This window comes from Eretmochelys imbricata, chromosome 5 (assembly GCF_965152235.1).
Source record: "Eretmochelys imbricata isolate rEreImb1 chromosome 5, rEreImb1.hap1, whole genome shotgun sequence".
Taxonomy (NCBI): domain Eukaryota; kingdom Metazoa; phylum Chordata; order Testudines; family Cheloniidae; genus Eretmochelys; species Eretmochelys imbricata.
The window spans coordinates 76561499-76586592 of NC_135576.1; the positions used below are offsets into that span (position 1 = coordinate 76561499).

Below are 25094 nucleotides of genomic sequence, written 5' to 3' on the forward strand. Positions count from 1 at the left end.
TATCTTTCACCAGTGGATTGGTGTATCTTCCTTTTTTTGTGAAAAATTTGAGAAGGTCTCATTTTAGTCACAATATGGAATGGAAAATTTCTGGAAATCTTGAAGTTTTGTGGGATGGGAAAATCATTTCCTGCCCAGTTCTAGTTTTGATATTTACTTCAAACTTTCTCTTTTAGATAGGTGACTGTTTCTGCAGTGTGCCCATCAAATGTAGGATTACAAAGTAACATTTGCTTCTAAAATTATTTTATGGTGAAAGAATATATTTTTTAAATGTATCTTTAAAATCCATACTATATTCCCCAGTTTATAACAATGTGAAGGTAAAATTTTGGCCTTTATGTACATTACTGAATCTGCAGGAGTATTGTGTCCAGTTTTGGGCACCATACTTTAAGAAAGATATGGACAAATTGGAGGGAGTCCAGAGGAGAGCAGAATATATGATAAAAGGTTTAAAAACCTTAATCTGTGAGGAAAGGTTAAAAAAACTGGACATATGTAGTCTTGAGAAAAGAAGACTGAGCGGGGACCTGATAACATTCTTCAAATATGTTAAGGGTTGTTATAAAAGGGATGGTGATCAGTGATTTTCCATGTCCACAGAAGGTAGGACAAGAAGTAATGGGCTTAATCTGCAGCAATGGAGATTTTAGGTTAGATGATAGGAAAAGCATTCTAACTATATGGTTAGTTAAGCTCTGGAATAGATTTCCAAGGGAATTCCCATCAGTGGAGATTTTTAAGAACAGGTTGGACAAATACCTGTCAGGGATAGTCTAGGTACAGTTGGTCCTGGCTCAGCTTGATGAACTCCTGAGGTCCCTTCCAGCTCTACATTTTTGTGATTCTGTGTTGAATAGGCTACGAATGCATAGGGAAAATTCTATAAGCTGTGGCTAGACTGAATTAATATTAGCCCTTTCCTGAAATAATTTATTTATTGAGCCATAAGTGTGGTCCAGACTAATGCCAAATTTGGGAGTAGCTCAGTGTCAACAGTCTATCATAGTTAATTTTAAGAAGTAAAGGATGTGGAAACTAGAAATCATGTCAAGGGGAAAAAAAGAAAATGAAGCAAACATGTCAATCTAAGACTGGTATATTGACCTTTAGTTTTGTATTTCTTTGCTTTTATGTGCATGCAATGTTTTTATGATATTTAGTTTTATTGATTTCTCCCCCCCCCCATAACATTGCATTCCTAAAACCAAATACTTTTATTAATATTAATGTGTAGAATATTCACAAATACCAGTTTCAGCCATATGGAGATATTTCCTTTCCCCAAGCCTCCATCTATAAAGAACCCAAACAAACACACTTTCTTTCATTCTGTGACTATTTGTTAAAGTCTTTAAATATTTTGTGATACAGGATGAGCAGAAGTAGTGCTCTGTGGAGTAAATAATTCCTAAAAGCAACCAACAATATGATATCGAAGTCATATGCTCTATTCTGCAGTCTGCCCATTTTCCTCTCACAAACAGACAATCTATTATTATTATTATTATTTATTACAGTTGGGCCTCGATTTACATGGTATTTTTTGCACAGTTTCAGTTATACACAGTCAATTGTGACGCTTTATTTTTGTACACAGCATGGATTCACTTTTACATGGTGCAGCACCTCCTTTGTTAGCCTTTTTTATTATGATGTCAGAGTTGTTTTTGAGGCTGTGGATGGCATTGTGTTCTGCACAGCTGAGGTTATGGGGCAAGTGATGCTGCTTTTCCACAATTTCAGCCCGTACACATCGGCAGAAGCACTTTATGTAGAAGTCCAGTCTGTTGTTTTGACTTTCAGGAGGAGTCCACCTAGAATCCTTCTTTTTGTAGTGTTGGTAGGAAGGTCTCTGTGGATTAGTATGTTGTTCAGAGGTGTGTTGAAATATTCCTTGAGTCAGAGATGTCGAAAATAGGATTCTAGGTCACCACAGAACTGTATCATGTTCGTGGGGGTGGAAGGGCAGAAGGAGAGGCCCCGAAATAGGACAGATTCTTCTGCTGGGCTAAGAGTATAGTTGGATAGATTAACAATATTGCTGGGTGGGTAAAGGGAACCATTGCTGTTGCCTCTTGTGGCATGTAGTAGTTTAGATAGTTTAGTGTCTTTTTTCTTTTGTAGAGAAGCAAAATCTCTGTGAAACCAGAAGAGAAACAGTAATTTTGTCTAAGCATTGCTTTAAATATTAGGATGTGTTCAAATTCAGAATTAAAAGTGAAACTTGATGGATTGTATGAATATTTGGGGGTTGTAGGGTAAACCCATGTGAATTAAAAGAAAGGAGTTGTTTGCAAGAATCTCTGCCAACCTATAACCTGTTTCACATAGCTTTACTATAACCTTGTTATTATCAGGTGTCACTGTAGCTCAGAAGATAACTCTTATGCCTCTATCCCAGCAGATTGTAAATTCATGTCTCATATCGGGATTTGAACTGATATTCTCCACCTCAGTAAAAGGGGGAAGAATCTCGTTGGGGACAAGCTGGTTAGAGTAGTCAGGAGGGAATTAAATTAATTAACAAAAAAGAGGGTTAAAAGAGAAGCTATCAGCACAAAACTCAAGATGTCAAACAAAATTAATCAAGGATCAAAAGAATATGAAAAGAAGAAATTCTTGAATTGCTTATACACTAATGCTAGGAGCCTGGGTAGCAAATGAGGAATTGGAAGTTTTCATTATTAGCATAAATTCGACCTAGTTGGCGTCACTGAAACCTGGTGGAATGATTCCTCCAATTGAAATGTTAAAATCCATAGATATAGCCTGTTTACGAAGCATCAACGGGGCAAAAGAGATGGGGGAATGACATTCTACATAAAAAATGGCATTACCTGTTTCCAAGTCACTGATAACTCAGAAGAAAATAATCTTGAATGCTTATTGATTGATGTCCTAACAGAGAAAGTATAAGATGGGATACTAGTTGGCATCTGCTACAGACCACCAAATCACACTAGAGAAGAGAATGATGACCACCTCCTTATGCACCTATCTATAATGTGTTAGGAAAATGTGTTATCATGTGAGACTTCAATTTGACTGACATATGTTGAAGGTCTCATGCGCCAGTACTAAATAATCCTTGGAATTTCTAAACAGTATTTATAGTCTGAAAATTTTCTAACTCAAAAAGAACTGCAGCCAACATGGGGGAATTCTGTATTAGACCTTGTCCAAACAGGTAAAGAGGAATGGATCACAGAACTAAAAGATAATGGCAGCTAAGGTACAAATGATAATGACTTGATCAAATGTATAATGTGCAGGCAAAATAGAGTTCAGATCAGCAATATAACGTAACTTAATGCTTTAAAAGGGCCAGTTTCACAAAGCTGAAAACTATTATGGGAGCTTAATCAGAAAAAAGTTTATGATAATTGGGAATCATTTAAGAACACTTTACTAGATGCCCAAAAAGCCACAGTTAGGAAAGAAGGCTATGCTGGTTTAAAAAAAAAATCTGTTTTAGAGGGGAAGTGAAGGCAGCTATAAATAATAAATATGACAAATGGAGGAAACGGAAAGTTAATAGTAATGAATATAAATCAAAAGTTACAAATTGTAGAAAATTTATAAGGAAAGCCAAGGGATACAAGGAGATATCTCTATCCAGCAGAGTTAAGGAGAACAAGAAAGAGTTTTTTAAATATATTAGGAACAGAAAGAATCCTGACAATGGCATTGGTCCATTACCAGATGGAAATGGTAGAATTATCAGTAATAATGCAGAAAGGCAGAATTGTTCAATAAACATTTCTGTTCTGTATTTGGGAAAAACAGATGATGCTGTCTCATAATATATGGTGATAATACTCTTTCCATTCCACTTGTATCTGTGGAGGATGTTAAACAAAAGCTACTAAGGTTAGACATTTGTGAGTCAGCTGGTCCAGATAACTTGCATCCAAGAGTTTTAAAAGTGCAGACTGAAGAGTTTGCTGGACCATTAATGTTGATTTTCAATAAGTTTTGAGCAGTGGGGAAGTTACAGAAGACTGGAGAAAAGCTAATATGATAATTTTTAAAAAGGGCATACAAGATGATCCAGATAGTGTTAGGCCTGTCAGCCTGACATTGATTCTGGGGAGGATAATGCAGCAGCAGATTCAGGACTTGATTAATAAGATTAAAGAGGGTAATGTAATTAATTCAAATCAGCATTGATTTATGGAAAGTAGATCCTGTCAAGCTAACTTGTTATCTTTCTTTGATGAGGTTACAAATTTGCCTGATAAAGGTAATAGTGTTGACATAATATCCTTAGGCATTTGTAAGGCTTTTGATGTGGTGCAGCCTGACGTTTTGATTAAAAAACTAGAATATAAAATTAACATAGTAAACATTAAATGGATTAAAAACTGGATAACTGATAGGTCTCAAAAGGTAACTGTACATGGGGAATCCCTCATCAAGTGGGTCTGTTTCCAGTGTGGTCCTGCAGGGATAGTTTCTTGGCCCTTTGCTATTTAACTTCTTTATGAGTGACCTGAAAGAAAACACAAAATCATCACTGATAATCAGCTGAACATGAGCTCCCAGTGTGACACTATGGCTAAAAGAGCTAATGTGGTCCTGCGATACATAAAGTGGGGAAACTTGAGTAGAAATAGAGAGGTTATTTTAATCCTCTGTATTTGGCACTGGTGTGACTTCTTCTGGAATACTGTGTCCAGTTCTGGTCCCCACAGTACAAGAAGGATATTGAAAAATGGGAAATGGTTCAGAGAAGAGCATCAAGAATGATTAAAAGATTAAGAAACATGCCTTATAGTGATAGACTCAAGTAGTTCAAATAGGTTAAGAGAGGGGTTGATTACAGTTTGTAAGTACCTACACAAGAAACAGATATTCAAAAGTGGGCTCTTCAATCGAGTAGAGAAAAGTGTAAAACAATTCAATGGCTGGAAGTTGAAGCTAAACAAATTCAGACTGGAAATAAGGTGCAGATTTTTAACAGTGAGAGTAGTTAACCACTGGAAAATTTACAAATGGTTCTGGTGGATTCTGCATCATTGACAATTTTTACATCAAGATTGGATGTTTTTGTGAAAGATATGCTCTAAGAATTATTTTGGGCAAGTTCTATGTAGCCTGTGTTATACCGGGAGTCAGACTAGATGGTCATATTGTCTCTTCTGGACTTAGATTCACAGATTCTGTTCAATGCTAACACTGCAGTACAGTGCAAGAAGTGATGCTGCATTGTTAAATTGTTCTCTATGGAAAAGGGAGATCTATACTTCGATATCACCTCAAGCTTAGAGACAGTGATTTTCTCCCCTATTACTATTAAATCTCTGAATCCAAAGGGCTAGAATATAGTCTCCAGAGAGAAGATGTATCACCATTAAACTGATTCTACATTTGGACTTATCACAAAAGGGTATTTAAACAGTAGTGTTGAACAAGTAGAATTAAACATCCTAGAGCACTTTTAGGAAATAACCACAGTGTTCTGGCTTCCGCTGTGCAAATAGTTGACTTTCTGGTTTGGTGCCTGTTCTGAAAAATGGAGGGGAGAAATCACTTTGGGTCTGTTGCAAAACAAAAACATTTTAAAACATTTAGTGAACCAAAGAAAAAAGATTGGGATTGAACTAAAGGTTTGTCACCCAAAACAAAATATATTATTTAGTTTTCAAGCTTTTTAAAATGGTTATTTTTAATGAAATTGAAATATATTTCTTAATAAAAATAATTTTGAGTAAAAATAAAAATACTTGATTTTGAAAGGGTCAAAAAATTTTGATTTTTTTCAGAGTATTTGTTCTGCTAAATAAAGCCCCCCAAACAGCAAATTCAACATGAATTGGCAAAAGCTTTTGGTTAACCCAAATCTGCATTTTTTGGCAAAAAAGGTTTTGGAAGAAACGTTTGCACTGCTTAGTCCTGGCTAACGTTCCTGTCAATGAGATAAGAACCTAATGTCATAGACTGTGAGTAGACTATCAGCTAATTCATAATGTTCCTTCACTACAAAGTAACTTCAGTGTACTCATTTATGTATTTATGAGTATTGATGTACTCATCAGAAAGCTCATTGAGGGACATTCAGTACTGAAGGGATTATACAGAGCCACATTAATTTATGTTCTAAAATTTTTAATCTTTCTATTGTATGTATTTCTAAGGTGCCACCGTGGTATCTAAATGCCTTTCAAGAAAATATTTTTTTTTGTTTTGAATGGGGATGAAATATTTCTTTAAGGGAAAAAATCACCATACGGGAATCTGAGTCAACACGGTGAACTTTAATAATTTGGATGCATATATGTCAATATATTTCTACATGCACAGATTACATAAATACATTTCATAACTAGGGACTAAATCTAATATTTACTTGAATCTTATGATGTAAATTTATGCAAATTGTTAAGAATTTTTTATCACATGAGCCATATTTAGCTATTTCAAACATATGCAGAAAGCATTTTCAAACAAAGTACAATACATGTTCAAAAGCCACATTTCAATGCTAAATATTGGCAGTTTTACAGCATTTTATTTGAAAAAATACAAGAAATGGTGAAACCACATGGACTAATCAAATTTCATTTTTCAGTTCAAAGCTATTTAAGAAAAAAACAAAACCTTTTTGTTGGTTTTCAGAAGAAAAACGCTATAACAGACAGCAGGTTCTTTTAAACTTACTACAACACATATGCAAATAGAGGAGTGTTGTTTGATATATATGTTCTCTAAAAACAAAAAGTGAAACCTTCACAAACTGATAAGGAAAAGCCAAATTCAAAAAGCTTTCTGCATTCATAGTTCTATAGGTTTTACATGTTTCTGTGACTTATAAATAGCCAAATTATTTTCATTTTGAACAGTTTTTTAACTGTTGGGAAATGTGATCCTTAGCTGGCACTTTTTATTCTGAGTTTGGGACTAGAGTGAACTTTTCTTTCCACATTTTAAATACTTGGAAATATGACTTTCTCTTGCCAACACACAGACCCTGGCCAGAGGAGGGGGCCCCACTGAGAAGAGGGCAGTGTTAATGAGGAACCTGACGTCCCGTCCCCCTCCCTCCCCCCTGCCCCGCATCTTCTCAGATGCGGGAAGAGCTGTATGTGAAACAATATGACCCCTGGATTTTTTCTTTTTAAACAAAATGACTTTTGGAACCTGCTGCAAGCAAAGCACTTTTTTACAGAGGACAAGATTATCTGATGTACTGTGCTGTACACTTCCCAGCCCAGCAAGGCCCTCTGTTCTTTATCCACTCCAAGGTGGGACAAGCACTGATTTCCCTTTGGATTTCTACCTAATTCCTCAGTGGACTTTTTGCCAGCAGGTCTTGCACCAAGGTTTAAACTGGGATAAACCAATGTAACACCAGGCTGAATCTATCTCAGTGCTTATAATAAACTTTGGAAAGAAAAATATCTTCTGCTGATCTACTCTGATTATCCAAATGACCCTTGAAATCAGAATTTAATCATTATTAAATCATGATTATGTTCTGAAATGCTGATTTTTTTGAGTTTTGAGTGCATCCCCATAACCATTGTCATAGATACAGTTTTGTTTTATTAAAACTCTTTTCATTTGTACTAAAACTTTAGAGTACTTTGAATTGTGAACTATGGTATTAGTTAAACTCTCTAGATTAGGTAGATAGAGACTCTACCTTTATAAATGGACGTCACTGGAAATACTGAAACGGTGGTTTGCAAAGGGGTAATGGTGGTTACCCCTTTGCAAATCTTAGACATAGTCTGCGGACCCCCGCAGACCACAGGTGGAAAACCACTGGGCTAAAACAAATGTCTGGGGAGAAAAAGAGAGATGTAAATCCATATTACTTTTCATTTGTGGATGGATATAATCACTTTGAAGATAATAATTAAACACTGCAGTTTGGCACTGTTCAATAGCAGTGTTCAAGAGAGACTCTTCAGTAAGCAATATTGGATGAATTGGTTGTGCAAGGAAGCTGAAACACACATTGTTGTGTCTGGCTCAAGTCAGTGCTAATCTAATACTGAGTATGAAACATAATTAACTTATGGAACTCATTGCCATGGGTTATTATTGAGGCAATTTGCATAACAGATCCAATATTTAGGGCCACAATTTTTACAAGAATAGCCTTTATTCAAAAATACCTTTGCAGTTTTGCGCCCATGTGCAATTTGGATTGCTAAGTAGATAGTTGACTAACAAGTTGACTAACAATTTGTTTGCAACCCTTTGATTTGTGCAAATTAATTTAATTGCACATGCAAATATAGATGCAGCTGATGCAAAATTTTGCATGCAAACCTCCATTCTAAAAAATATTGCTTTTATTTCCTTGTCTGCAATTACACTGGCTAATATAAAAACATTGCAACTTAGCAGTCTTCATGCTTCAAAGATAAAGTTTGTCACCAGCTAAGCCCAGCAAGAAATTTTCCCCAATGAAATGTTACAGCAGCTGTATGGTTTCCTCTGAATTGCCATATATTGGTCACTTAGAGACAGGACAAACAATTGGATAACCTATTGAGTTGTTTCCAGATAGGTTTCAGAGTAACAGCCGTGTTAGTCTGTATTCGCAAAAAGAAAAGGAGTACTTGTGGCACCTTAGAGACTAACCAATTTATTTGAGCATGAGCTTTCGTGAGCTACATGCATCCGATGAAGTGAGCTGTAGGTCACGAAATCTCATGCTCAAATAAATTGGTTAATCTCTAAGGTGCCACAAGTACTCCTTTTCTTGTTTCCAGATAGTCATTCAGATGTTCTTCTGTTAAGCTCTTCTTTTCATGACCTCTATCATTCATTCAAACTATAGCTACTCTGTAATGAACGGAATGAGAAAAACAAATATGATAATTTCTGCACATTATGGAAATTCAAGATGGTTCCAATTAACATGAGCTTAATTATATGAAAATTGCTGATTTCCCGTAAAACTGAATTATTCTGACTGCAAGTTATATTGCAAATGTTATGGAAATTTACTCCCAACATGTTTTAATACACATTATCTCACTTCCTTTTTCCAGTACTTAAAAGCCTTGGAAAGCGTGTGTGGTTTGTTTGTTTGTTTGTTTTTTGTCACTTGTAAATCTTTTGTTGTTGTTCAGAACATGCTGTGCCAGATTCATGTGCTATTCTTGGAAAGAGTAATTGAGAAGCTCTTAATCAGCATTGCTGTCCAAAGAAGTACAGGTCACATATGCTATTCAAATGCATACATTGATTCTTTAGCCTTACGTTTTGACAACTATTTAAGCTTAGTGAAAATTCTGGAATTGGGGAGACGGCAGATTGAAAATCTTATCTAGATTTGCGTCTTAAATGTTGCAATACACAGCTAATACAGAGTTTTGCTTTTGGTCTGGTAATACATGGAGAACTACTTAAAAAATCATTGCATTAGTAAGTTCCCTGAGGGAGGATAAAAATGTTAGTATTATTAGGCCAAATGTCATGCAAATCAGGTTAATCCTCTATATTTCCTAGAAATTAATGACTCAGTATTATTTTGTCATATATGATAAGACTTGAATATTCCACACAGGATCTGGAGTGAGAATTTTTTGTTTTTTTACACTGAATGACGACTCTGGTATTTTAGTTGGGCTTTTAAAACAGCTGTTTTTTTATGGCAAAAATCCTTTAAGTCTGTCTTTCTAGGCTACATCAGTTCTCATAGCCAGGGGGCTATTACACTGCTGCTGTTAGATTTCTACTTAGTTTGATGCTTATTTTTTAAAAAAAAAACTCTCCTTTTTTGTGGTTGCAGCTAGAATCATCTTGTTCATTATGATGTAAACTTTTGCAATATTCCTTAATGCTTCATGACTTTTTGTTTTTGTTGTTAAAAGGCTTCCCTGGCAGACTGTATTGTGAAGGGTAGACAGAGAAATTTGCCTGTGTCATATGGGGTATTAAAGGAGCAGATCAGATGACTCCTTGTATTGTATGACTTACCAATATCAAACCTTTCCTTTAAGATGTGGAATAGGCTTTTTTCCAGCTTCTCTTCAATGAACATCCATTTATGTCGGAATGGTAATGCTAAGTTTTCATGGCCTTATTAGGTCTCTGGGATCCAGGCATATTTTTTAAATTTCTATTTCTAAGGTTATGAATAAGCTGCTAACTCAAGGTGCAGGACTATATCCAAATATTTGAGACCATCTCTGTGTGTGACACAGCAAATGGTATATTTCTGAATCCACGTATTTATCAGGGGTAACTGCGGAGTCTTTGTGTATATGATGTGCTCCATAGAACTGTGCTAGTTCCCTGAAGATGTCTGGATGTTGTGCAATTAATTCTTCTCTTGTGGTAGCGGCATCATTATATACTGTTCTTGTTATTTCAATAAAGATAAACTCAGTGTAAGTTTCCCTACCTGATAGTGCTGTTTTAGAAACCTTAGTAATGAAAAATATAGACTGATCTTTCCCTTGGCTGTTCCTGCTGTGAGGGTGACTTCTTCAGATTGTATCCTACATCCACCATATGACCACTAGTCTTATGCAGGGTGAGTCTAAAATCTTTCTGAAGACATGCTAGTAAAACATCAAATTAGAATTTTATAAAAACATTCTTCAAATAGAGCATGAGATGCAAATTTCTGCTAGTTTAGTTATGTCACTTATGTAGTGCCTTGATACGGTCCCTGGAAAGACCACAAAATGACAATCTGTTTCAGCCAGAAACTTCACTCTGCAATGGGGTTGTTTTTCTGCATTTTGTGGATGAGGGTATGACTTTCCACATGTGTGACAAATGACCCCAAATGCTGGACAGGTTTGTATTGGATGCATTTTAAATGACAGATATCGTTTTTAGCATCGGTTATGTGTGTGGTATCGTTGTACAGGATCACAAGCCATGTTTGTTTTACTACCTTCTTGGTGCTTTTCCCAGACATGATCTCTCTTTGAAGTTTTTTGGTTCTGAAGCCTAGTAAATGTCTCTAACCCAAATCAGGTTTCCTTAGTTGCCTTTCTTTTAACTTCTTGCCAATCCTGTTGAATTCAGTTTTGTCCATTACCATATCATAACTCATAATTATCATACCAAACTCACAGTTTCCTACTTGTGCCTCAAATCTGTTATATATCTGTAATCCTTTGTGCTCTGAAGTGAGGATCAGACAAGAATTGGTGCTATTCAAAAATAGTAGTATTCTTTTTAGGATTACATTAATTCCAAAACGTTAAAATTCCATCGAGAGAAGGCTCCTCATCGTCTGCTTGCTCTGTTTATCCATTAAACAATCCAAGTGCTTCCTCCACCTTAATTTTCAACACTGCTGAGTGTGCAACAGCTTCTGTCGAGGTCCGTAAGAGATATTGGGTACTTAGTATTTTTGAAAATCAGACCACTTATTTAGGTACCTAAATATGGATTTAGGTGCCTCCTTTACACACCCATTCTTGAAAATCTTCAAATCTAATCTTCTATTAATCTGCTTCAGTAACCTTAAGAAAGATTAGAAAGTGTTGCTCCAAGTATTCTCTACTGTGATACTAGTTAGAGACCACAGGGACGGAAATTTGGAATGATCTCTGCCTATTCCCCTCCCATTGCTGTGAGCTTTAGCTTGTAGTCTTAGTTTGTTTTGCTCAAATTTTGTTACCATTTTTTAACTTCCCATGTGTACTTATTGTTTCCCTGCATCTCCACATCATCTGCTATTCTGTCTGCTTTCTTTCTTGTTATAATGTGAAAGCTTGCCCTTGTCATTATATCATGCTGAGTATATTCCACTTATAGCATGATGATGTGTTTGCTAGCGAGTGTTTTCCAGACATATGTCACCGCTGGATGTTGATCCCAAAATGTGGACTCAATTTCTCTAGAAATGCAGGGAAGCATGGAAACCCTATTTGCATAGCAAGGCATGCAAAATCTCATGTGAATCACAATGTAAAAATGTGTTTAATTTAATGATCAAAGTGGGAATAAGAATAATAGGTTTACATTTTTACTATAAATTTCTTCTTAAATAAAGTACTAATTTACCCCTGTAATTATGAATAACAGAGTGACTAAGTCTCCACAAAAATGCAAGAATAATAATGACTTCTCAATACCTCTCTGCTCCAGACCCTCCACCTTGCATCTTCAGTTATCTTTCTCTCAGTTCTTCCTGAAAGTCTAGCCACCTACTGCAATTCAACATGCTCAAAACTATCTACACTAACAGCACTGTAGCAGTGCAGCTGTACCATATTTGTAATCCTGTTACGTATTCATAATCCTGTGTATTCCTGTTGGCATAAAAAACACTACGAGCATCAGACTAGTGCTTATGCCAGCATAATTTATGTTGCTCAGGGGGCGGCAGGAGAGGAGGGTAATTCACACTCTGAGGTCTGGTCTACACTGGGGGGGGGGGGGGGATCAATCTAAGTTACGCAACTTCAGCTACGTGAATAATGTAGCTGAAGTCGACGTACTTAGATCTACTCACCACGGAGTCTTCACTGTGGTAAGTCAACTGAGGACGCTCTCCCATCAACTCCACCTGCGCCTCTCACTCTGGTGAGTACTGGATGTTGACAGGAGAGCACTCGGTGGTTGATTTATCACATCTAGACTAGACTTCATAAATCGACCCCCATTGGATCTATCACTGCCCATCAATCCTGCAGGTAATGTAGACAAGCCCTAAGTGACATAAATTATGCCAGCATAAGATGTAGTATAGAGAAGGACTATTATCTGTTAGCCGCCCTTTTCCTTCCCCGACTTCCAAGTCTTCCCTGTACCATTCCTTAATCCTCATGGTCAATAGCTATAGAATCCTTCTGGTGATGTAGGTTACTGCAAATGATTTCTATGGTTTCCCCCAGTGTTACATTGTGGACATCAAATCTATCCAATATACTTACCTAACAATCTTTGTCTTCACCCACCACTCCAAGCATGTCACTCATTCACCTCTGGTTTCTTTTTATACTTTTCACCTCTACCTTTTGAGGCTTTTTACAGTACCACCTAACCTACATCACATCTAGCATCCTTCACTCCCCCACTTGTGACCCACAGTTTATAAGTGCAACATCTTTTGTTACTTCCTTTGTCTCTTTCTCTCCCAAGGCTACATGCCTTTCCCCACGTGGATCCTATGCCTTCCTTATCCTCCCTGCTACGGTTTAATGTGCAGCCTCCATTCTCCTCCCAACTCACTTCCTTTGCTGAGCCTTTAATCATTGACTTCTTCTTTGTCCTTCATTCCAAACACCATTCAAAACTTTGACTCATTTAACTAATTTATAGTAAAACAAAATCCAGACATGCGCTAACAAGTACCACTCAAAACATTAAGCACAGTTGTCATTGTTGGAACCATCTATTTCCCCTGCCCCCCCCCCCCCTTTTTTTTTTTTTTTTGCTTATTATCATTCTTTGCTCTGTCAAATTTTGACTCAAAGATCCTTGGGGCAGGGGCCTGTCACTTTAATTGTCTGTAAAACTCCATGAAAATCTTTTGCACCTTCTAAACAACAAAAACAATGTTTGAATGTGTTCTGGCATGAGGGCAATGTCCCAGATATTTTTATCCAGTTCAGTCAGAAAACAGCAGTAATGATTCCATAGATTCCAAGGCTAGAAGGGACCATTGTCATCATCTAGGCTCATCTCCTGGATAACACAGGGTATAGAACTTCCCCAAAATAATTCCTAGAGCAGATATTTTAGAAAAACATCCAATCTTGATTTAAAAATTGTCAGTGATGGAGGATATGGCATGATCCATGGTAAATTGTTCCAATGGTTAATTACTCACTGTTAAAAAAACAAAACAAAAAAACACCACTGTGCTTTATTTCCAGTTTGAATTTGTCTAGCTTCAACTTCCAGCCATTGGATTGTGATAAACTTTTCTCTGCTAGATTGAAGAGCCCATTATCAAATATTTGTTCCTGGTGTATGTACTCATGGACTGTAATCAAGTCAACCCTGAAATTTCTCTTTGTTAAACTAAATAGATGGAGCTCCTTGAGTCTATCACTATAAAGCAGATTTTCTAATGCTTCAGTCATTCTTGCATCTTTTCTTTGAACTGTCTCCAGTTTATTGAGTTGAGGACATCAGAATTGGATTCAGTATTCCAGTAGTGGTCTAAATACAGAAGTAAAATAACCTCTCGGGTTCTATTCAGGATTCCCCTGTTTATGTATCCAAGGATTGCATTAGCCCTTTTGGCCACAGAATCCCACTGAGAGTATATGTTCAACTGCTTATCCACAACTCCCAAATCTTTTCTAGGGTAATTTCTTCCCAGGGTAGAGTCCACCATCCTGTATGTATGATTTATATTCTTATATTCTTATGTTCTTTGTTCCTAGATTTATATTTAGCCATTTTAAGATGCATATCATTTGATTTCGCCCAGTTTACCAAGCAATCCTGATCTGTTCTCTTTATTATTTACCACGCCCCCAATTTTTGTGTCATCTGCAAACTTTGTCAGTGATGATTTTATGTTTTCTTCCAGATAATTAATAAAAATGTTAGAGAGTAGGGCCAAAACCTGATCTCTTTGGGACCCCACTAGAAACACATTTGTTCACTGATAGTGCCCCATTTATAGTGATATTGTGAGACGTATCAGCCAGCTTTTAATCCACTTAATATGTATCAGCTAAATTTTATATCTTCCAAGTTTTTTAATGAAAAATGCTTTGCAGGCGTCTAAGTATATTACATCAACCAAACTTGTAATCTCATCAAAAGAAGTTGTCAAGTTAGTTTGACAGAATGTATTTTCTGTAAAAGCCATGTTAATTGGCTTTAATCATATTGCCCTCCTGCAATTCTATATTGGTCAAATCTCATATCAACTGCTCCATTATCTTGACCACAATCAATGTCAGACTGATAGGCCTATAATTACCCAGGTCATCCCATTTACCATTTTTTAAATATTGGCACATCATTAGTTTTCTTCCAGTCTTCTTGAACTTCCCTAGTGCTCCAGGAGTTATTGAAAATAAACATTAATGGCTCAGCAAACTCCTCAGCCCCCTCTTTTGAAACACTGCTGATTTAAAAACATCTAAATTTAGTAGCTGCTGTTTAACATCCTCTTGATATACAAGTTGAATGGAAAAAGCGTTATCATATGATATGACTACATTATCTGTTTTTTTCCCAAACATAGAACAGAAATATTTATTGAACATTCTGCCTTTTCTGCATTATTATTGATAATTCTATCATTTCCACCTAGTAATGGGCCAGTACCATTGTTAGGATTCTTTTTGTTCCTAATATACTTTAAAAAAACTCCTTCTTAGTGTGCTTAAATCAACTGGCCATAGGTTTCTTCTTGTGTTTCCTTTACCAAATTTCTACAATTCCTAGTTTCTGATTTATATTATTTACGATCAACTTCCCTTTTTTTCCATTTGTTATATATTACTTTTTTATAGCTGCCTTCACTTCCCCTCTAAACAAGGTCATGTTTTTTAACCAATATGGCCTTCTTCCCAAAAAGTCTCAAAACCACAATCAAGGATCTAATAATTTTTGGCTCTTAATTGTTTTCAGCTTTGTGAAACTGGCCCTTTTAAAGCACCATGTGTGTTTCTCTCACTGGTCTGGATTTTATTCTGTTTGCACATTACCAAGGTGTTGAAGTCATGATCACTTGTACCTAAGTTACCATTAATCTTTATTTCTGTTATCAGTTCTTCCTTATCTGTCAAGATGGGCACTAATATAGAATTCCCCCATGTTGGACGCAACACTTCATGAGTTAGGGAATTGTCATCTATAATGTTTTGAAATTCCAAGGAAGTTTTAGTACTGGCCGCATGAGACCTCCAGCATATGTCATTCAAACTGGAGGCCCACATAATCATGCAGATTTATTTTTCCTACACGTTATACAGTAAAAGCTTTTATATCCAGCATGTTGGGGGAATGGGGAGTACCCATAAGTGAAAAATTCTGGTTAACTAAGAGGGAGGGAGTGTGAGTGCGGGGCAGGGGTTTGGGACACAAGAGGGAATGCGGGTCACGGGCTCTGGAAGGGAGTTTGGGTATCGGAGGGGATTCGGGGCAGAGGGTTGGGGTGTGGGAGAGGTTTTGTGATGCCGGATCTGGGGGGTGCTCACCTCGGGTGGTTCCTTGCAAGCAGCAACGTGTCCCGGCCGCTCCTAGCGGGAGGAGTAGCAAATGGCTCCACGCGCTGCCCTGCCCCATGCACTAGCTCCGCAGCTCCCGTTGGCTGGGAACCGCAGCCAATGGGAGCTGCAGGGGTGGTGCCTGCAGGTGGAGGCAGCGCACAGAGCTGCCTGGTACGTCTCCGCCTGGGAGCAGCAGTGACAGGTTGCCACTTGGGAGCCGCCCAAAGTGAGCACCCCCTCCCCCCAGATGTGGCTTCTCAAAACCCCTCCCGTACCCCTGCTCCAAGCTCCCTTCTGCGTCCAAAATTCCCTCCCAGAGCCTGCTCCCCACACCCACTCCCACACTCCGAACCCCTTGTGGCCATTTCTCCACCTCGGAGCATCAGGGACATGTCGCAACTTCTGGGGAGCCACTCAGAGCCAGGTAGGGAGTCTGATGGCCCTGCACCAACCAGACTATAAACTGGACTTTCTATGAAGATCAGAAATGCTCGTTAAAAGAGCTTTCCAGTTGGTACAGGGCTGGATAACACAGCTTTTACTGTAGATAGGTAAGAAGTTTCATCCTGTTCCCAAGTGCGATTTGATGGTTTCTAGAAGACACCAACTAGTACCTCATCTTGTGCTTTATCTGTTAGGAGATAGGTCTGTCGGCATTCAAGATCATTTTCTTTTGAGTTATCACTGACTTGGAAACAGGTAATATCATTTTTGGTGTAGCGTGCCACTCCCTCTCCCCTTCTGCACACTCCATACTTCCTGAATAGGATAGAACTGTTAATTTTAGCATTTCAATTATGGAAATCCTCCCACCAGGATTCAGAAATACCAACTAGGTCAAATTTATGCTCATAAACGAGGAATACCGGTTCTTTTTGTTTGTTACCCAGGCTGTTAACATTGGTATATAGGCAATTCAAGAATTTTTTTTCTTTATATCCTTTCATTCATTGATTAATTTTGTTCTCAACATCTTGATTTTGTGCTGAATGCTCATATCTTCCCTTTCCCCCCTTCCCTTTTGTTATTAGTTTAATTTCCTCATGACTACTCTAGCCAACCTGTCCCCAAAAAGTTTGGTCCTTCTTCTACTGAGGTGGAGGCCATTCAAACTACACCCACCCCTTCCCATAGAAGGTGGACCAATGTTCCACAAAACAAAAATCTCCACCGTATGCCACTTACCTAGTAAGTGATTCCCTTTCAGAATCTTCAGTCTTCTGTTTCTCATGGGACAGGAAGGATCTCAAAGAAGATCGCTTGGACATTCATTTTCAGCAGATTTCTGAGTTCCCTGAACTCATCTACTGTCTGTGAGATATCTCATGACATAGTGTCATTAGTGTTGATATGAGCCATTACCAGTGGATCCTTTCCCATCCACTTCAGAAGCTTGTCCAATCTTAATGTCTCATGTCTTGACTTCAGAAAGGCAGCACACTGTCCTGTTTTCTGTCTGTCCCTTGCAGAATGGTCTTTCAATTCTTCTGAGTATTGAATCCCTATAAGGATCATCTATCTTCCTTGGACAGTTGAAGAACTCTTTTTGGACAAGCTTGATTTTCTTACAGGTTGTGCTGAACTGCCATCCACAGGTGTGTCCAATACATCACAGTTCCTTTGGGCCAGCTGAACCTTGAGAGGTATCCTCCAGTTTCCATGTTGAGGACCCGATATCAATTGGAAACTGCTAGCTGTGTAGAATTCCTCCTGGTCCTCTTTTCTCCGGTGGCCAGAGCCTATCCATCCTTGTCTTTCTCCAGCCATGTATAATGTCACTGTGACCTCTTGGCTCTGGTGGTTACAAACTGCCAGTCCACCTCTCTGACTTCATGGTGGCCAGCTCATTCCTTCCTTTATCCTGGAATACAGATGTTTCCTGAACCTGGCTGTCTATTAGCTCCTCAACTTCTCTGATTCTCTGTACTGTGTCCACTTGCTCATCCAATCCAAGAAACTTCTCTATTACAGCCATCAATTTGCACTTCAGCTTGCGTGTTCTCTTTCTGTCATAGTTCTGGTAACTACAGTGACTCCCAGTACTGAAATTAAATCTAAGGAGCGAGAAAAAAACTTTAAGGACCCACTTTTGCCATATTGAAGCACTTTTAAACTACTGTTTGATCTTTTTTGTGAACATTTACCATATTCCAGTTTGACCTTTTAATTTGTCTTTGTTACAGTTTTCTTCACAGGCTAAGACACTAGAAAGGTCGAATGCTTGAAAGGTATTCTCTACAGGAACTCTAACTTTTTCAAATCTCTCTGTCTTTGAACATTCCCCCATAGTTCAGATGGTTGCTGTTTTATCTATTGAGCAGGCCATTTTGTGATTGAGAGTCAGATTTAAAAAATACCATAAAATTGCAGTCTCCAGACTGTATGTGAAAGTAGTTAAATTCAGTACAACACAGAGCAGTCACTCAACAGTAATGACATTTGCTTTAGGTAAGGTCATGCTGTACTGTAGGAGCCAGTTGGTGCAACCCTTATTCTTGTTGACAAACAATTGCTTACATGAGTAGTCCCATTACTCCTGTAATCAACGGCTGAGCAAGGTGAGTTAGGGGTGCACAATCTGGCCCTGTTTGTTGATGGATTTCAGAAGTAGTGCTAAAATTGACTAGCTGGGTGTTTTAAAGAGGAACTTTTGTAACAACAGGTTTCAGAGTAACAGCCGTGTTAGTCTGTATTCGCAAAAAGAAAAGGAGTACTTGTGGCACCTTAGAGACTAACCAATTTATTTGAGCATGAGCTTTCGTGAGCTTGTAGCTCACGAAAGCTCATGCTCAAATAGATTGGTTAGTCTCTAAGGTGCCACAAGTACTCCTTTTCTTTTTGTAACAACGATTTTCTCCAAGCATCATAATACATTTATTTACCTGCTATGCTTTAATTCATATGTATTTTTGATATATTTACTAATTACTATACCATAGTTATTTATTTTTAAACAAACACTTGCTCTTCCTGGGCTTGTTTATATAAGAATTTTAGTTTTGCTTTTAATTCACATTGAATGCCAATTCTAAATGGGAATTTTAAATTATTGTGTACCTGCTTAAAAATAATACTACCTAGCTCTTCAATGGTGCTCTTCATCAGTGGATATAAAGTGCTTTGCAAAGGTGATTAGTATCACCTCCGCATTTTACAGAGGGGGAATCTGAGGCACATGACCAGTGACTTGTTTGTTCTTGTTGCAACTCACTGCAGGCTGAATCCTGGCGTCAGTCATGTCTGTGAGCAGACATCTGTGAGTGTCTACACTAGAATTTTATTACAGTGTTAGCTTACTCTAAATAATCGGTGATCAGTTAACTCAAGTTACGGGATGAGCAAGTCTTCAAGTGTAGACATACCTTCTCAGACCAGCTTCTTTTCCTATTTATCACATTGTGAAGTTACAAAATGCTCAGTTTAAGAAAGCATACAGATTTCTGTTCCAGTAGACTATATTGTAATCAGAGGTTTGGCTTCATTGCAGGCCACAATTATGAGGGAGAAATATAACATGGATATCAGACTTGATTTAATCCTTGGATCTAACTACAGGAATCAGGGCTGTGGAGCTCTGATGACAGAAAGCCCTACCAGAACAGAAGTGCAGTATCACCAGAGGCATGTAGCTCCATGTGCCCAGTGAAGTGGGAGCTGAGTATTGGCAACCCAGAAAGTAGGGGGGTTGACCAAGACACCCAGGAGATGTGGCAGATCTCCAGGACAGCTTCAACAAGAACACTCTTATGGAGTTCTGCACAGCTCTTCCCAGCTCCTTACAAAAAATACAAGGGAGTGCAGGCAACAGAGGAGCTCTCATGTGTCCTTCCCTAGGGCTGGATTTCTCTAGCTGGATTGGTATAGCTGCCCCGTGGGAGCCGAGAGGTACCTTTCCCCCACTCACAGGTGTGAATCAGGTGCAGTGTCTATACACAGCACAGTAAACTAGACATACTTTAAAAACATTTTTTTTCTTTTTTTACTCCAGCAGGAAAACCTGCTTTTGCAATGGAAATTGGTTTCTAGTTGCAAACTTGCATTTTCTATTGTGCTCATAGTCTCAGGATACTTCTGTGATGCAACTATTTTCTACATGCTGTTTTCCTACTTGGATTTTCATTTTCGGGGCAAATAGGCAGAACAAAATGACAGTGAACAGAATCATGATTTATTATGGGAAGGAATCAAGGCAGATAAGCTGTGCTATTCTTCCAGAGCCATTCTGAGTGCCTTTTCTTTCCACTTCCTCATTTATAAAAAGGAAAATTTCCAGTGTGTACTACACACTTGCCAAGGGACAAAAGATAAACTGTTTAAAGTCATTTAAAATTGAGGCATACTTAGGCCTGAGCTTTACTATGAATCCTGGGGAAAATCTTGCACTGGCAGGGGGAAAGACTGAATCGACTAAAAGGGTTTTTCCATCACTAATTGCTATTGCTCTCTGATCCATGTACACAGTACTTAAACTGGTACCGTGTACTCCTACCAAGGGTGTAATATGACCTTTAATATTTTGGTCTCAAATTGGTGCTTACCAATTTTGTCTCTGTCATTATACTGTGATGAGGGACAGATTTGTTGGCAACAATTTGCTTTTTGGCAGGAATCTGCTTTTCATTGTGTGTGTACAGAGCCAGGCACAATGAAGTCCTGATCCCTGATTGGGACTTCTAGCCACTATTACAGTGCAAATAAATCATCATAACTGGCATCGATTTTTGGTTTGGAAAATGTACTAATTATTGTTAACCTGCTACTTGTTGCATTAGCACTTCAGCATTTGGCCATTCTCCAGAAACAACCTACACTTTCAGTTGAACTAAAAATCTTCAGCAGTTATGTGTTTGCAGTAAGTAATAAGAGTGATTTACTGGTTTATTTGAGGGCAAATATATATGTTTTACTTGATTTATTTGTATGGAAATATGTGCTAAAACCTGGTCAGCGTGTCAATTTATGCTTTGGTGTTTTCCTTCCTCTTCTTTGGGAATTTTATATTTGAAATTCCAAAAATATTCATCTCAAGCTCAAGAAAGATTTGGTTGTTGATTAAGCTAATCTCTGTCAGCGAAATTTTTGGTTAATCATATTGCATAAGAAGAGGCACTGCTCTGACCTCTTCACCTGAGGAGCCTTCCCCGTTTGTCCAGCCTACACTGGCCATGTTGGTTACTGCATTCCCCCAATCACCGAAAGCTCTTTGAGGGGAAGAGTCATAGGAAGCAAGTGAGACTGGGACTAAGTGGGATGGGCAGGATTCTGTGTTCACAAGAGACGTACAGCTACCCCCTGGCATTTTGACACATCTGCTGAATCTGTTATTAAACATTGTTCAAAGCCAAGCATAATATCAGTTGGGTCTTTACCAGTCGGGTCAGTATGCTTTTACCACTCCAAGCAACCCTGGCCACACTGCTTACTGGAACAGCTCCTGTGGTAGTTAGGAGATTGCCACTAGATATGTATTTTCTTCCCCCTGCCTTCAGTTGCCTAATGGCTGAGTTCTCTCCCTGGCTGACAGCTTAGCTATCTTCTCTGTCCTGTGTTGTATCATTCAGTTCTGTAGCTGTTATTTGTTGGCACAGAAAACTTTGCCTCTTGGCTCTTCCTGGGCCCAATTCTCCAAGCTGCTCTATACAGGAAGACCCTTACACTCATGTGAAGCTACACTGAGCCTGTGTGGATCATCTTGCACTATCAGGGCCCTAGTGCCCCATTCATCCTCGAGAGTCACAGTTCTGTCACAGACTCCCTATGTGACTTAAAGAGATTAAATGACTCCTTAATCTCAGTTCCAATGTGTAAATTGGAGTTAGGAATGTATTTTTTTTTCTCCCTGTAGGATCTTTGGAGAAAGAAGTGGCTCTTACTATGTGTTTGTACAGTGACTAGCACAAAGGGAATCCAACTACATTTTGAGGCCACTGGGCATTACCTAAATACAAATAGGGGAGAGAAATAATATACTCTCCCCTTGGTGGTGATGAAGCTGGTGAGGTGCCGCACCTTTCATAGTATCTCATCTCCATCTTCATCTGAACCAAATTCTTCTGATGTAAATATATACCTCTGAGGGTAGAATTTTGTCCTTATTTGTTTATCACAAAAAACAAGATGCCAAATCTGAGACTTCAGCACAGAGAAGAATTTGTCTCTTAATTAACAAGTTATTTTCCTATAGTATTCAAATATTGTGAAATAGAAGTACTTTCATAGGCCACATTTACCCTAAGGGCACTACAGTGGCATAGCTACGATGACATAGCTATGGTGCTATAACCCTTTAGTGTAGATGCAGACTACAGCAATGCAGACTACAGCAATGGAAGAGGTTTTTCTGTTGCTGTAGGAACTCCATTTCCATGAGTGATGGTGTCTAGTTCAACGGAAGCATTCTTCTGTCAACCTAGCTGTACCTACACCGGGGGCTAGGTCATCATAGCTGTAGATTTTTCACCCCCCTGAGTGCCATGTAGCTATTTCAATCCTGTTTTAATTGTAGACCAGGCCATAGAAATTCCAAATGATTCTTAAGAGAAAAGGGGCTAAATTCTTCAGGTAAATTTACTCACAAAGAATAATTAGACTAGCTGTAATAAATATTACTGTATTATCTTGAATTTCAACCTTTTCTGAAGAATTACAAGAGAATTAATATATTGTCACTTTGAAACATATCATTCACAAAAGTACCTGAATTACAGTCCTTTGTTCTTCTAGCGTCTAGATAGACTTTGGATAAGTGTTTTTAAAACACATGTAAATAACTGTATCTCCTTTAAAGAGGCTACTTGAACCACTCTTTTTTTTTTCTTTTTTTTCTTTTTTTCTTTTTGAATAATCCTGTGGTTAAGTCAAGGACATCAATGTGCTACCTTACAAGTAGAAAAAAAACCTTGTTATATGAGAACATGCTAAAAATGGAAAATAAGTTTAGCAATAGCATTTCTACGATTGGATGTTGTCTGGGTACAACCTGCAATGGAAATAAGGGGAGGGGAAAGCTGTTTTCATCTTTTTTTTCAAATTTGTATTTCCCTCCTATACTTTTATTGCTGTATTTACCTTAAGGGTTAATGAACTAAGTACTGAATAGGTGCATTTTTCAGGATGGGCTTTTAATCATAGTGTACAAAGTTTTGTATACCTAGCAGAAGGAACATTACATAATATATAAACAAAACATATAAAGTATGATCATAAATTGGAAAATAGAAGACTAGATTAGAAAAACCTAGATACTAGGGAAGTGAGTATAAGCGCATTAGAAGTATGGTAGACAGAGAATCCTCTTAATATAAAATGCATGAAATAGAGTGAATTATTCCCTTCAGGAATAAACAGTTACAATATCTTTATCTTATAAATGACCCTATTTCAGATTCGGTTTAGGGGGAGTCAGATCTCTCAAGTAAATAGTCACAAAAGGAGAATATGTGGTCAAGATAAGTTGGTAGCTGCTACTCACTACTTGAATCTTTAGCAGTTTGTGTAAAAATTGTTCAGATAGGCTTGTATGTTAACTTTAGACGATATATCTACAATATCTCCAATTCCGAGATATGTTTTTAAATCTGGATTTTGTGAAAGGTCAAACCTAAAAGATCATCTACAGAAGGTCTGGATTCAAAAATCATCCTGAACAAACTGAGGTTAAATCATTCAGCCTTCCCCCACACTGTGAGGCAAACTGTGTTACTGAAGGTTTATAGTTCAAACAGCATGTTATTGGTAGGCAAGCCCTGGAGAAAAAAATACAGAATTTCATTGCAGAGAAACTAAAATTGTATCCCATTGTATTCAGATGAGAGGACTAACCACAGATATTTTAAAAAAAGTAAACTAGATTTATATAAGAAGAAAAAAGAAACAATGGTTCATAAAATTGAATATTCAAATGTTTCAGTTCCAGGAAGGGGATAAAGATGATTGTGAATAAAGCTTTGTTTGTTTGCCTTTACTGTGGCGATCCTTTATCACTGTTTGTGTTCTGATTTCCATGTAGGTAGTTGACCAGATTGACACATTGACATCTGACCTGCAGCTGGAGGATGAGATGACAGACAGTTCCAAAACTGACACGCTGAACAGTAGCTCAAGCAGCACAACAGCGTCCAGTTTGGAGAAAGCCAAAGTGCGTGCTAATGCACCTCTCATCAAGCCACCAGCACACCCATCTGCCATTCTCACCGTACTGAGGAAACCCAATCCACCACCACCTCCACCACGGTTGACTCCTGTAAAGTGTGAAGACCCTCACAGACCTGTTCCTTCTGCCAACCCTGTAAAGACTAATGGGACCCTACTTCGAAATGGAGGTTTACCAGGAGGACCAAACAAGATTCCTAATGGGGATGTATTTTGTATACCTAATAGTAACTTGGACAAAGTTCCAATGCATCCTCTGATTCATAGACCTGATAAAGACAGGTGTCCTCAGACAGGAACCCGGGAACGGGTACGATTTAGTGAGAAAGTGCAGTACCATGGCTATTGCCCTGATTGTGACGTTCGGTATAACATTAAAAACAGGGAGGTCCACTTACACAGCGAGCCGGCCCACACGCTGGGAAAGCTTCCTCACCAATGTCCTCCTTTACCGCCGCCTCCTCCCCCTCTTCCTCCATTTCCTCTAGAAAATGGAGGGTTGGGAATGAGTCCCAGTAATAGCTTTCCCCCTCTCAGACCTGCGACTGTGCCTCCACAAACTGCACCAAAACCCCAGAAGACCATCTTGAGAAAGTCAACCACTACAACAGTGTGATGTATGCCACTTGAAAAACTGTTTTTTTCCTATATATAAACATAAACAAATAGCTAATGAGCACTTTCTACTCAAGCAATAAAAAGCCCAAATATATTACATCCTGTATTCAGCGAAGCGGCATAAAATTCATATGGTAAGTACAAAGAAAATTGTTCACCAATGTCACATGTTTGCACCAAAGAATTTCATTATTAAAAGCTCCAGTATAATGA

The 25094-nt window shown here is 38.1% G+C and overlaps 1 protein-coding gene across 1 annotated transcript in view; it reads left to right on the top strand.

Moving 5' to 3' along the window:
- PRR16 (proline rich 16) overlaps positions 1–24879 on the top strand; it is a 152549-nt gene extending 127670 nt beyond the window's left edge. The window contains exon 2 of the mRNA XM_077816354.1: positions 24121–24879. Within this exon, the coding sequence (XP_077672480.1) occupies positions 24121–24879 (759 nt within the window). The remainder of the gene's footprint in view (positions 1–24120) is intronic.
- Positions 24880–25094: the final 215 nt, after the last annotated feature.